The 14,066-nt window shown below is 36.9% G+C and overlaps 1 protein-coding gene and 1 long non-coding RNA gene across 3 annotated transcripts; both read right to left on the bottom strand.

Annotated features, from left to right (window-relative positions):
* Window positions 1-3,269: 3,269 nt before the first annotated feature.
* LOC116159549 (allantoinase-like) lies at window positions 3,270-5,545 on the bottom strand. 2 transcript variants are annotated; one of them, XM_031472553.1, is made up of 10 exons: window positions 5,004-5,545; window positions 4,802-4,959; window positions 4,639-4,753; window positions 4,449-4,595; window positions 4,362-4,404; window positions 4,222-4,318; window positions 3,986-4,172; window positions 3,798-3,936; window positions 3,547-3,752; window positions 3,270-3,496 (listed from the first exon to the last, which is right to left on the bottom strand). In XM_031472553.1, exons 1-10 carry the CDS (start codon window positions 5,151-5,153, stop codon window positions 3,353-3,355), a joined length of 1,386 nt encoding a protein of 461 aa, XP_031328413.1. In that variant the 5' UTR covers window positions 5,154-5,545; the 3' UTR covers window positions 3,270-3,352. The 2 variants fall into 2 exon arrangements, with proteins under 2 accessions (XP_031328413.1, XP_031328414.1); XM_031472554.1 differs by having other exon boundaries at window positions 4,802-4,953; window positions 5,004-5,543.
* A 7,338-nt stretch (window positions 5,546-12,883) lies between these two features.
* On the bottom strand, window positions 12,884-13,760 carry LOC116159967. Its single transcript, XR_004143103.1, has 3 exons — window positions 13,471-13,760; window positions 13,322-13,415; window positions 12,884-13,274 (listed from the first exon to the last, which is right to left on the bottom strand). It is a non-coding gene; the product is annotated as an uncharacterized LOC116159967 (long non-coding RNA).
* Window positions 13,761-14,066: the final 306 nt, after the last annotated feature.

Raw genomic sequence — 14,066 nt, 5'->3', positions numbered from 1 at the left:
AATCTCTTTGGTGTGTATTAAAAAAACTGGCGACCTCTTCTACATATTGACGCTCCAAGCATCTGTTTGTCCAAACTGCGTGGTGGGCTTGTGTCAAGATATGTTTACCTGTCTCTACTACAGCAATATTTCAAAGAAATATCTTCATAAATAAGAAAATTGGCACTACTGCGCATGCGCAACATCTAATGTTTGTACATTAACAGAAGCATCTGTGATTACAATTTCAAAAAGATATCTCGATAAATAAGACAGTTGATACAGCACATCCTGCCCATGCGCACATTAATCTGATGTTTACAATATGCGATATGTTTACTTTTACTAAAAGCATATGTGGTTAAAATTTTAACAAAGTATATTAATAAATAAGAAAGTTGCCATTGCGCAGTTCAATCGTCAAGACTTTCTTTGGATCAGGTGCCAGAACTATACGCTACCGAATGCAAGAAAAACGAACTAAATATCTGGACAACTTGTAGGAGTAGTTAACGCCTCGGACAGACGGTCAGTGAAAATGGCTGCAATAGCGCACCCAACTTAGTTGGAAAATATGCTAAAAATATGATTTTAAATTTACTTTAATCCCCGACTGCGTGCCATGTACCACTAGTGAGGTCTTATGGAGTTTTCCTACCAAAATCACGTTAGCACCTTATTTCGAAACGAAGGGTAAACTGAAATAGAGACGAAAAAATGAATAAAAGATAAATTGTAGAGGACTAAATTCTATACAAAAAAAAGTCCACAAGAGCATATACCTACGTATCTTCAACAATTTTTGAATGAACTTTTTTGCACAAATGATAGACCATGTAATTTTGGACAAACAACTCTGCGGCGGCATGTGTGCATATTAACACGTTTACGTATTATAAGCCTTGTATTGCTGACGGTTGAAAATACGCATATGCACTCGTGAACTTTTTTGTGGAAACTTTAGTTCTCTATACATTTTTTCGTATCAAGTGCTCTGCGTTTTGACAGAAATGCACTCAAACGTGATTTTCGTAAGAAAACTGTAAGGCATTAGCAGAACTGAACCTACTGTTGCGTCGAATCGACCATAATGTAACGAAGGACTCAGTTTTCATACCGAAATTTATGAACACAGGGTACATAGATGATCGTTACCAGCTATATTAACCACCCGGTATCTAGAGGCGCTTCGTTAGGGAGCTATTTATCTCTCTCAGGAGTTGGAGACAGAAAGTTGAAGTACCTGCTTTAATTCCTAGTGCCGTCTTAGCCGCCGATAAGAAAACCAGTTGCCGTATAGAATTGATCAGTTTTATTATTGTGCCAGTGGAGTGTAAATTATTTTTGTAGCAACCAAAACCGACAGCCCTCGGCATGGGGAAGAAAAGGAAAAATTAATATTTTGGAATGTTAGCTTCTTTAAGTAATTATAAGATGATTTTAATTTCCTGAAATGAACATTAAAGCTGCAATATCGGGTGATTTATTTCATTATCGTCGACCCGAAGTTCCAGGTAACAATGGGCATTGCTGGGCTACCGAATTTGGAAAATTTAATCCGGCAAATTAAGTACGTGTAATTAATAGTAGTTAATTAAACCGGCTTTATGGTTCAGGGGTAGAGCGTTTCACTATAAATCCAGAGGTCGGGTGTTCGAACCTGGGTTGAGGTGAATTTTTCATCTGTGGCAGAGATGGGAATTACCTTAGACCAGTTTCGTGCATTCTGCCGGCTACTCCGAATTAGGTTTTCCTGCAGTTTTCCTAATTCGTAAGGTAAATACCGGAGTAACTTAAGACCTTCTCCTGAGGGACCTCTAAAAAGCATTAAGCGAGTCACTCTGTAGTTGGGCGCAAGCCTGTTGAGGGCCCAGAACAAGAGAGGGATAATAAATAAATAAATGAGTTGCAGTAAATCGCGTCCGAACTAGTCGTGAGTGCTTTCATTAGAACGTTGCTTAATGGAGCTAAATTTTAAAACCAATTACAGATTTTTGTTTATCGCAGGCCGCACAAGTAAATAAAGAAGTGTTCATTTATGAATGTGTTTACATCGAAAACATGGTCAGTTGGAAAAACCGTCGATCCCTCCATGAAATGACCGTACTCGCGTACGTTTTGAAATTTCATTTAGGACACCGTATCGTTAATTTTAAAGGTAAGTGTTTGCTATCTCTGTATTTGATTTTCCGTAACTACCGCTAATTAATTTATGCTTTGTTGCTTGCGGAAGATCGCTACTGTATCCGTGTGCCGTAATTCTGTTTTAGGTGCTTCCCTCGACATTACCGCCCGCCGAATTCTTGGACTAAGCCGTTTCTTTAACTGATTGGCTGTGCCAAACCTCCGAAACCGCCGACCTTGGCCAAAAGCAAGATTTTAATCTTTGGGTGGCGCGCGAGTTCGTCCGTCCGCCTGTTTCGCCGGCATCACATTCAGGTTGCCACCGACTGCCGTTGCTTTCGCCCGCTAGTGTTATTTAACTCCAATTATTTGTAAATTTATTTATTTTTCCTTTAATAAAACTTTCATTTCTATTCCGTCAATTATATTGTATAATTTTCATGACATTTAAAACCCTTTACCAAAGCTCTCTAACCGACCAGAAATTCATACCACAACCGTATTCCAGTATATTCCCGCCAGATACCAGAATTATTTTTTCGTTATTTCCCGATAGCTTTCCGTTTAATTCATTATTAATTTCTCACCAGACGTGTTAATTTTTATATAATTTGGTTCCGTTGCCCATACTTGCATGTATTATTTATAGTGTGAATTGTGGTAGGTTATAGAAACCTGCGGACTTCACGTTACATAATACTGCACTGACATTTCGGGTTTGTGCAAAAGGTCGACAGACCTGATTCAAACAGAATTGTCACCGTTTTCCGTGACGAAAGATTCAGCGGTTGTTTGAATCGCTTGGAAGATTCCTTTTAAGGGATATATGCCAGCTTAATCCGAGCCGGTATTATTTCAAAAAACCCGAAGGGCATTACAACATTGTGTTGTATCTAAAATAAGACAAAGTGAAAGCGCTCTTGATTTCCCATACTTCCGGACTATATAAATACACTTTGACACTGAAATAATCAAACCGGAATTTGCACGAATCGACATATCAACGGATAATGGATGCATGTGATTGCATACCCCTGTGAGGCCGGTGGTTAGCTGACCGTATCCTACCCTTTGCTATCCATTTATGTGTTAACTGTAATTTTATCCTTGTATACTTTTAGTATGTTGAAATCTAAATTATGTATGTACAATATAGGTAAGAGTAATAAAGTTGTTTCACTTCATTTTAAATGTTCACAGTTGTACAGGTTGCATCACTTTCATGGGTTTCAAGAGCATTATATGAATGTTAAATAATTTCATCTTTAATCACATTTTGAATTAATTTTCCATTTGGCTTATTCACAAATTTCTCATTGTCGTAAACCACATGACCTCTTACTACAGTCTTCAATACTTTACCATAGAGATTTTTTCCTAAGTATGGAGTAATCTAAAATCACGAATAATACTTATGTATTTCTAAACAATAAATCAGTCCACCTTATTTTTGTGCTGAATCATTTCTGGTTCTACATGTATAATAGAATGAGGATCCCAAATAACGAAATCGGCATCGTAGTTTGTTGCTATCTGCCCCTTAACGTTATGCAATCCCACTAACTTCGCCGGCATGTAAGTCATATACTTATTTATGTCAAAGATGGAGAGTCCATGTTGTTTTACTTGCGTCCAAAATAAGGAAAGATCTATTAGAACTAATGCAAAACCAAGTTTCACAATATTTTTGTTACCAAATTGCAAAGATGATATTCCTCCCCAAGCTTGCATGAAATTGCCGGATTCCAGACACTTTAAGTCAGATGTGCATGGTGAGTGATCAGAAACCACCATATCCAACAATCCATTCTTGATGGCCTGCCATAGTAAATTCTGAAAACCCAATGTCGATTTGTGCGTTTGAAACAACAAAGCAATTTACAAGATTTGTAAGATCCCTTATGGGTGGTGTACATTTAAACTGGGTCGCCTTCTCGGGAATGTCTTCATTTTTTATGCTTAGGTAGTGGTGACAAGTCTCGACAGTTAATTTAACTCCATCTTTTTTAGCTTCAGCAATAATTGGTAAAGCGTCAGCAGTAGATAGGTGCACAATGTGTACTCTCACGCTAAAAGAATTAAGTCATTGAATTTGGACACCGTGTGGACATCCCCTACTTATAATTTCTCGCCAATTCGATAATAAGCTTAATAGCGTTGATCTCCATTGACGCAGGTCTTGTTCGCAAAAAGGTACTGTACTGACACGAATCATCTGGAAAACAAATTAAAATTTTCGATTGAAATCAATTGCTCACCATTTGAAGCTGCTGAACCGTTACCATCAAGTTCTGCATGAAACTATAACAGAATGATATGAAAATTCCCAGAAATCGACAACTTACAGCCAAAACACTGTCCGTATTTTCCAAAATTTTCATAGCCACCTCAATTTGCTCTTTGTTTACGCATGGAAATTCCTCAACGCCCGACTCGCACATAAAACACTTAAAACCGACAACCCCCGCGTTTATCAAATCCATCAAGTCATCCTGAAATTGTAAATAAGAAAAAGGATTAATTTGCAAGTATTACTTGATTTCCAGGTATGACCCCTCCCCAAAACGCTACGTCGACGTAAACTTTCCCTTGGGCCGCTTTCAGTTTTTGTTTAAAATTGTGCAATGTGGTGGTTGGTGGTATTGAATTTCTGTAATTTTGAGTTTCAAGCAAGTTCATACACAAGTACAAGACCTACAGGGGCATGTCGACAATTGTTGTAACTCCTCCAGCTGCTGCAGCTCTTGTGGCTGTTTCGTAGCCTTCCCAATCCGTTCTTCCAGGCTCATTTACGTGAACGTGGGAGTCCACGATTCCTGGCATTATAACATGTGTGCCTACATCGATTATCTGCAACTGAACTAATATATTCTACTCGAAACCATTTGTGTGATACTTACTTCGACATTTTGACATTTTTTGTAAGGTGCGATTTCATGATGACGTAGGACTTTTGTTATTTTTCCCGCGTTATTCACTAAGATACCGCCATTGAGAAATTTATTGTCAACTATTATATTTTCACTTATAAACAATTTGTTTGGCTCCATTATGTTAATAAATAGTACACTGTTGCGCAGTAAGTCAATAACTGATAACTGCTACTCTCTCAACAAAACTATTTATGAACGGTATTGTGATAAAGTTTATTTTTAAATTGAAAAGTTCAATATTTATCGCTTGCGGTGGGTATCAGTAAAGTGACCATTCGTCCGTCATTAGGACGGATTGTCCGTTTTTTAAACTTATCGTCCGACATTATAGTATGTCCGGCAAAATGTCCTGCATTTAAGGGATCAAAGAAAAAATAATATAGCTTCACAAAACAAAAGGAAAAGAACAACTTTCATTTTTCGCGGAATCTAACGAGCAGGCGGTTCGTACGCGTTTACCTTGACTACTATACTTTAGAGGTGAGAGGGCGGGGTGGGGCGGTGGGGTATCGGTACGGCAAGTACGATGCGTTCATGGTTCATTACTTGTGTGGCTTTCCAAGCGCAATTTTAAAACACGTGCGATTTCATTTTTATGATAAATTAACCAATTGAAGTGAAAATAAAACGAAGATTAGTTTAATTGGTCTTCTCCCTCTGGTTAACAATTAAGTAAGTACTTACGTTACAATAGTAATAGAAGCAATTATCAAATATTTTTCATAAATTTGTAGATTAATATGGGCCCAAAACCAAAAAGAATGTGCAAATTTTCCGACGATATAGGAAAAGAATACCCATTCATTAAAAAATCAAAATTGGATTCCGAAGTATATTGTGAAAAATGTAAGAGTGTGTTTTCTATCGGGTATGGAGGTAAACGTGACATAACAAGGCATTTAGGGTCGGAGAAACACAAAAAAAAGTTCACTCTGCTGAAAAATATTTATAAAATAAACTGTCAATATATACTTATGTTTGTTTAGTTAGGTAAAGTAAAGTTGTAGGTACCTATTTAAGTATATTGTTTTTGAAATGGAAATAAAATTTTATAACGCTTACTTGTCCGTCATTGACTTATTTTAAATATGGTCACTTTAGGTATCAGGAAACATTAAGATTAAAGGAACCGGTTTCGGATCTTCCACGGGTGCTCCTAAAATCGAAGAGGGATTCTAAAAAACGCTTGGTAATAGGTAAGTCTCCTACGGAGTAAATAAAAACATCTAAGATTTCAAATATAATAAAGTATACATGTAATTAGTTCGATCGATGTTGACATAACCATTCTAATGAACATTAAATAAATAACAAAATAAGTACCTGACCTTGGTTACAATAGCCCCCCTATTCATACACCTAATGATCATTCAAATTTGATGTAATTAAAATCAAGTTTAAAATTTTAAATTTTCTCACCTTGATTTGTTAGGACATAAACATAAAACAAAATTGTCAACTTCGACCGTATAATTAATGATCTTTATTAACGCCATTTGGTAAAAACTCTGTACCAGAAATCAAGTACACAAAAAAGAAAATTTGTGTTTCTTCCCTTTTTTTGTAAAATCATGCTTCTCTCCTTTTCCGGCGCTTCACCTCTGCTCTCGCTTCCGCACCTCTTTACATTCCCATAGCATGTGCTCTATATCTTCCTCTTTCTCTCCACAAATGCCTTCTTCTTTTTTCCACTTCCCTTCCCTCCCTCCTCGTTCAGTATCTAAATCTCGCTATTATCTTGATATATTCCCTTTATTTCGGCCACCAGTCCTCTATCAGCTCTGTGTAGCCACTGTTTCCTCGTGAGTTTTCGATTTTCACTCGCTGTTGCTGTGCTTGTTTATCTGGGTTCCTTTTTGTAAGTTCATCTTCCAGCCTTTCCCCTATTTCTCGCCTCCTTTCGACCTCAGCCCATCCGTATCCATTTCTTTAATAATATTTTTTCTTCGTTCTCCCATTTCCTTTTGTATTCAGCCTTGTTGACAAACATTCTTTCACTAATTCACTTTTACTGCTTTTCTAAAATCTTATCGTCCTACGCCCCGACGCTATCCTTATCTTCTCCATTTTTGTTTCCTTCTCTAATATGTAATTTGGTGTTCTTCAGTTTAACCTTAACACCCATTTGTAATACCTTCTTTGTGTTTCCATTCCTTCCACCCCCATTATCTTCCGTTCTATAGATCAGGGTCCCTTGCACTATTACTTCAGAAATGTATTCTTATTTTGAAGTCACGAATTTGCTCTCTCGTATTCTCCACACCTATGTCATCGCCACTTCTCCCTTTATTCTTAGTTCCCTTATTTGAGCATTTTCCCCGTTATTTCGTTGCATCTAGTACCCTATTCCTATATTCTTTCCTCCCTCCACTTCCATTATACCTCCCTTTTCATTCTTCCCCCTTTCCAGATCTCATTATCTTCGATTTTTCGCCATTTAAACCACTCCTTTTCTTTCCCAGTACCTCTCCAATCTTCCCATCACTTCCTTCATCTGTTTTTCCTCTGTTGCCATTGTTACTGTGCCAGGATCCTTCTCCCCACAACGATTCCTCCATTTTGACCCTGTCTTAATATTTACCCCATATCTCTTGATCCTTGATACTTTTGACATATGCCTGGCGTCGCCGCCCCTCCCAGGATTTAGCCAACTGTCGTGGGAATGCGTCCCTGGTAGGCACTATCAGGGGCGTTTCACCACTACTTTGTTGCTGTTCGGCTATCCCTGTCTCGGTCCTGTACATTTCCAGTACACTTTAGACTCCTTACCCTCATTCTTGTCTCTCCATGTAATTGCTTGATTCTGTTCTTTAGCTTTTTGTTTATTGTTCCATCTTCCATCATTTTCCCTTTCCACTACGTCAAACGCTGCCTTCAAATCCATGAAAAACGCTATCACTTTTCCGCCCTTTTTTCCAATCATTTGTCCACCATACATTATAAAACCATGCTCCACGTTGGACCCCAAATAAAAAATGCATGTGCCCCACGTTGGGCGCCAAATAGAAATGATATGTGCAATGCCAAACGGTCACTAAAGAACCACCAAGCGCATGTCCAGCTAGCTCAATTAAACACTACCACTACTACTAACAAAACCTAAGAAATTTAACGTCTGATGTAGTTCCGAGTACATTATGGAAAAATTTAACATGAAAACTTATCTCCTGAGTCGTAATTTGGACGTGTTTATCACAAAACTAACCATTTACAGATGAAACACATTTTATCCGACATAACTTAATCAAATAAGCTTAAAGAAAAATAGGGGCTCAGGGCCAGAAAAACAAACATCAAACAACACGCGATCGATAGAACGAATTAAATTAAAAGAAGTCAAAGTGTTAATTATCCGCAATTTCTGATCGTACCTGCCAGTTGCAATAAATGACAAACACAAATTGATGATACTTCGTAACCTCTTACTTCGTTGACTGCACTGATTTAGATGACACTGACCTTGATGTAATTACAATTATAGTACTGGGCCTTTGATGGTGGAAAAGTTCCCTTTAGTGGGTACTGGAAAAACTTTTTCATAAACGTACAAACACGCCTCCGCTTAACTCGACTTAACTTCAAAATGATAACGATATTGTCCGGACCTTTTATCTCAGCTTATTATTAATTCTTGGTCCCATCATATCGAACAAGATGTCCTCTAACTTTTGTGTACCCCACTCCCAATACTAACCTCCTTCGTAAAGGTCCATTCTTTACAATGGCTCTCAATTTCAATGCAGTAGGTCATAGTTGTGATATTAACTTCAATTCTCAGGCGTACATTTTACGTTTAGTACAAACACATTGTAATGATTAGTATTATTTAGTAACCTAGGAGCAACGCTATACTAATCTTGCTTTATGACTAGGTTTGTTTATTTAGTCATCATATTATATTTATATGTTAGTAATTAACTTGTAGTCTTAGTTGCTTTACTTCTCACTTCTCATTTATCACGTTTAAAACAAGTAATACTTATTATAGTCATTATTCAGTTTTTGTCAGTGTATTTTTTTTAAATTAACAAATTTAGCTTAGCCACTAAGTGAATTTGTAATTGAATATTGTTCAATTATGGACCCCAGTGTCTGTCGAACAATAAATTCCATTATTATTATTATTAACGTTCACTTTTATTATGACGTAAAGAAAATTCACTCTAGCTTCTACGCAACTTTACAATTAAACAAGACAGACTGTCTTTACAAATACACTCAAATACGGCAATACACCACCACAAACTGTTACGATTCCACCACAAAAAAAGCAACAATTAACATCTTCCTCTGCTATTTAAAACAATGTCTCTTTCCGCCTCCACTTCCTTAACAAATTAATGTTTTCTGTTCTGTGTTTTCTTATCTTAAAACTAATTCGCTTACGTCGCGATAACGACTCTTATCGCAAACGAGCGGAGAAAAACATAAGATAAACTTTACAAATACTAAGTAAATAATTCTAGACGAAAAAACTTAATTTTAAACCGTAGATCATCCTAGAGTCCACAAATCCTATGATCCTACTGATAGAACAGGCATTATGCGCAAATCCCCCCCATTTATACCATGTGCAATAATTACAATAGCATCTCGTATAATGCACAGTGTGCCGATCAGATTCGTGTAACTGTTATAGTCCAAGTCAAACACTCGCACGAAAGCTGTGCTTTTTTTCAACACTGTTTTCGAGTTGATTACGGAGGCGATATTCTAATTTTTTTTCACGTATAGCAAGCACATTTTCCTTTAGTTAACATTTTAACGGTTATATAAGACACTGCAACGCATGTTGTTCAACTAACGAAAGTAAGATCCAGAAATTGACACCTACGCCCAAGATTTAATCTAACAGAATCAGACAATGAAAATAAACGCCCAAACCGGACTTAGCGGTTAAACGAAAAGCAAAACTTCCGTATATTTACATTGCTTTGGAAACCCAGAATCAATATGACATCTACTTTACATGCACTTTGATCTTACTTTGGCATTCAGTAAAACAGTTGCGTTACAATGTGTAATTGTATAGTGCTCATATTAGCGCAGAGATTAATCTGAGTGCTAAAACACGAGACACTGCATTCAGGAAATAGTTTCGTAACAATTCTTGTGAAGCAATTTACATCATTTTTTTTGCAGGGAAATTTAGATTTGAAGTTAAGCAAAATCAGGACGGTAAGTTTAAACCAATGTAAATGTCACCCTCTGTATTTATTTACATTAACACGAAATAAGTAGGTTTTATCATCGTCTGTACTATCTGGTTTGAGAAATATTTATGCGGGGTCATCGAAAAGGTAATATCGTCATTGACTTTGGAGTTGCACTATGCGCTTGGTCAGGCGCCATTGGGACGCGCACAATTGAAATGCAATATATACAGGGTGACGATACCAAATAAAACGCCCACATGGCGTTATTTACACAACAATATTCGTTTGCCTGTGATATTTTAATATCCTTTTAATATTCTGCTATGTAAACAATACCGATGTGGACGTTGAGGTTTGGATCCAGACGCCTAAACTAATAACGTTAGTCAAATTTTCTTTTAAAATTATTTAATTACTTTGGTGGGGTTTTACGTTTAAGCACGGAATTATTATTGCGTGTCTAGTTGTATCCAAGTGGCTTTTTTTCCTTGTAAAAAATTATTTCCTAGAATTGTTAAACGTAGGGCAATTTATCGCTTATTTATTATCAATTTTTCTTTGTTAAATTATTTAAGTGATTACTTTTGTTGAAAGGTTGATGTAATTTATTAGCGATACGAATGCATTTTAACGGGAAAAAAGCTGCGTGTTTTTCGTAGAAAATTGTTATCTGAGATAAGAGAATTCCGCGTCAAATTTTGATACGTGACTTAAGGAGCGTCAAGAAACGGAGTTTTGTTGGGTTGTCTTGTTGCTACGTGTTTGATAACTCTAAAAAATATTGAAGGTTATAACTTCATCAGTTACTTTGAATGTATGTCGTACATATTCTCATTTCTTGGCCAGTACACTTTGCACATAGCGATTTTTTACATTGTGCACATATACACATTGATTCCCGTGAAGTCGAGAATATTGAAAAACACGTGAACTGGCCATCTGCGACATGAGGTTCTAACACTATACTTTCGTGCCATTTGGTCGACCACATCGACGCCGTACTTGGTAGAGTTGCAACATTAAATTTTTTCCGGTAAACGTTTTGCGGTAGCCAAGGTTGTCACACACGAATGCAGAGTACTCAATAGTAGAACGTTCTTGTTTCTTTTACCCTGGTCTACAGTGGGGGTGGCCCCATTATCCTCTTTGAAAATTAGTGAAGAATATAGGTCTCCATTCTAATTGGAAACATCAGATGGAATTTCTCTTCTTGTACGTTTCATGGTGCCTACAGTGCTAATTTCATCAACATTCAACGACGAACATATCTGAAGCTCGTTCAACACAATTACTGGAAGCGCACAAGGAGATGATGCGAGGAGCTCAAACATCTCTACTCTAATAAAACCATCATCTAAAGTATTTCTTATTATACACAAAAACAATTTATGAAGTCTTTACAAAAACTTATTGTTATAACCTCGATAGTTAAGGAGAGGCGTGCGGCACAATTTCGGGAACGGTCAATTTGACCGGTGCGGGCATTCTAGTGTTAAATGTAAATTATTCTTGTACTAGAGCTCTTTTACCTTAGTTCTTTGTTGTGCCGTTAGAGGGCACCCAAGTGTTATAGATTTGTTATTACAATAGTTCTTTGTTTTGCCACCCGAGGATGCAGATGTTTTCTATGGTATTTCTAATTCTATCCCTTGTCAAATTTTACTTGGTCAAGAGTGGTATTTTTCCTTTCAGTGAACATTCTGCCGTCATATTGGTTATATGCAAATTATTTTCTTGTCTATCTGTACAAGGGGGGTATGGCTGTCACCATATATCTTTGGAGTGGAGTGGTTTCTCTGTCTCTTTTTGATGTCTGTGGCTGTGCTCCATTGAAACGCTTTAGGCGGATTTGTATTTGCAACTAATCTAAGATAAATCCACAAAAAAAGTGTTGCAATTCTATTTGGGAGAACGAAAGCACGGAATAATAACACCAACCATTTAAATTTAAAAATTGGAGACACCGAACTTCCGATGTCTCATGCTTCATTGTGATTAGTTTTGTTGATCTGTACCCAAAGTTTACTTCAGGTATCTTCAAAAGTACATCAAACATTCTTAGTGCTGTGTTTGCATGCGTGTAATGCATAGTTAATAGTTGTTTCAAAATGTTATACTGCAATAAAATTGTAAACAATCCCATCTGTCTCAAACTATCGTGCGAAAATGAAAAAAATTACCAAAAATAATGCGAGAATATTCTTTTTCTACTACTACCTTAGAATGACGTCATACTTGCTTCATTTTGAACAACAGAATATCGCCTATTCTCTGCTAGTAAAGTGGAATAATTTCATTCTAGCTCTTGTGATGGAATAAGCACATGTGGCGACATCTAATACAGGACATCCTAAAGCACAATTCTTAAACTGTCAAAATTTTAATTACGCTTGCGCCAGATTTTGAATTTTAAGGGCCGGTAGCACGAAAATGAATAGCAGTGGCCAGTGAGGATTTAATGGAACTTTCAAATACTCCCCCGGAAATCACCGCGGAAGCAGAACACGCAAACAATTTACTTCCTGACAAACCAAAAGTGTAGGAACAAACATACAGCAAATTTTTGGAGTGGAGGATCAAGAAAAAAACCAACTCATTTTCAGAGAACGTAGTGCTAATTTACTTTAGCGAACTATCACAGGAAATTAAAGCATTCACATTGTGGAAAACGTAATCCACGGTGCGGTCTACGATACTTTTGAACAATTTATGTAGATATAAGCAGCTATGCATGCTAAGTTGCAGGCCTTAAAAACGCAATCCAGCGGCTCAAAAAGTCAAAAATTCTATCAACGAGCAAAGTAAAAATGTTTATTCAAAAAGCCCCCTCGACAGTTTATATCTACTATAACATTACACATTCCAATCGTTACTCGTTACATCATATCTATTTTACATTTAAAGGTTGCTCTTATAGTTGGCATTAGTGGTGCTTGTCGTAAGCACGAATCGTGTTCGTGGAACATAAAAATCGACCACATACAAGACTTAGGTGGAACTGTAGAACTGTAATTAGAATACCCAATACGAAAACTAACGTACAACGAAAGTTTACAATTACGGGGGACCCACGTTGGTATACCTACAACCAAACATCAAGTTGCATATTGCTCAAATGAATTAATATACCTCACTGCACTATACAAAAAGAACATCCACATCCAAACAGTTAACGTTGTTCGTCATCGAGAACACATTTCCTCCAGGAAGTTTTAAAACTAACCTAAAATATAATGCTCACTAAAATGTTACCTATACTCGTAGATATACCTACTTACATACAAATTTTTCGAGTTTATTTCTGATTTGCATCCATAACGTCCTCTTTGTAGCATTTTGTATTTGAATACACATCATGAATTAGATTCCGGTCGCACTCGTCGAATACGTTTATCGTTTACGTTTATCTAAATCTAAATGATCCACGCCGATTCATACACTGCGCAGGACAGGACACATTCAACAAATGTGCACATTTGTAATTAATATCACAGAAAAGTTAGTATCCCTTTTCTGGGATAATATTGAGCGAAGAGAAATTGTCGAGAAAATTGTTTATACAGCCATTTAGAATCTGTCAAATATGCCACAAGGATCTGCTATACCAACCCACCGTACATAGACGTACCTACTAATGTGTGAATTGTCTATCGTTAACCCTGCTTGTTTTATACATATTTTGCAAAAATTCGTCGTAGTAGTAGAAAAAATTATGTCTATTACTTGTAAGGAATAGGTGTTCAACGCTCGTGGAACCGTCACACGAGCCGAAGGCGAGTGTGACGAACTTTCCACTCGCACGGAATACACTCTATTCCATACTCGTTATAGAATATACTATTCCACACTAGTGGTAGTAGTAGTTTTCAAGTAC

The sequence above is a fragment of the Photinus pyralis genome, unplaced genomic scaffold (assembly GCF_008802855.1).
Source record: "Photinus pyralis isolate 1611_PpyrPB1 unplaced genomic scaffold, Ppyr1.3 Ppyr1.4_LG1, whole genome shotgun sequence".
Lineage (NCBI taxonomy): Eukaryota > Metazoa > Arthropoda > Insecta > Coleoptera > Lampyridae > Photinus > Photinus pyralis.
The sequence above is the reverse complement of the archived record's forward strand: the minus strand, read 5'-3'. Positions and strand labels throughout refer to the sequence as shown.

Coding starts and splice junctions, on each gene's coding strand:
- LOC116159549 (XM_031472553.1), bottom strand. CDS start 5,153: ATGGAGCCAAACAAATTGTTTATAAGTGAAAATATAATAGTTGACAAT. Junction 4,319..4,361: donor CGGTTCAGCAGCTTCAAATG/GTGAGCAATTGA, acceptor TTTGTTTTCCAG/ATGATTCGTGTCAGTACAGT. Junction 3,497..3,546: donor TGATTCAGCACAAAAATAAG/GTGGACTGATTT, acceptor TCGTGATTTTAG/ATTACTCCATACTTAGGAAA.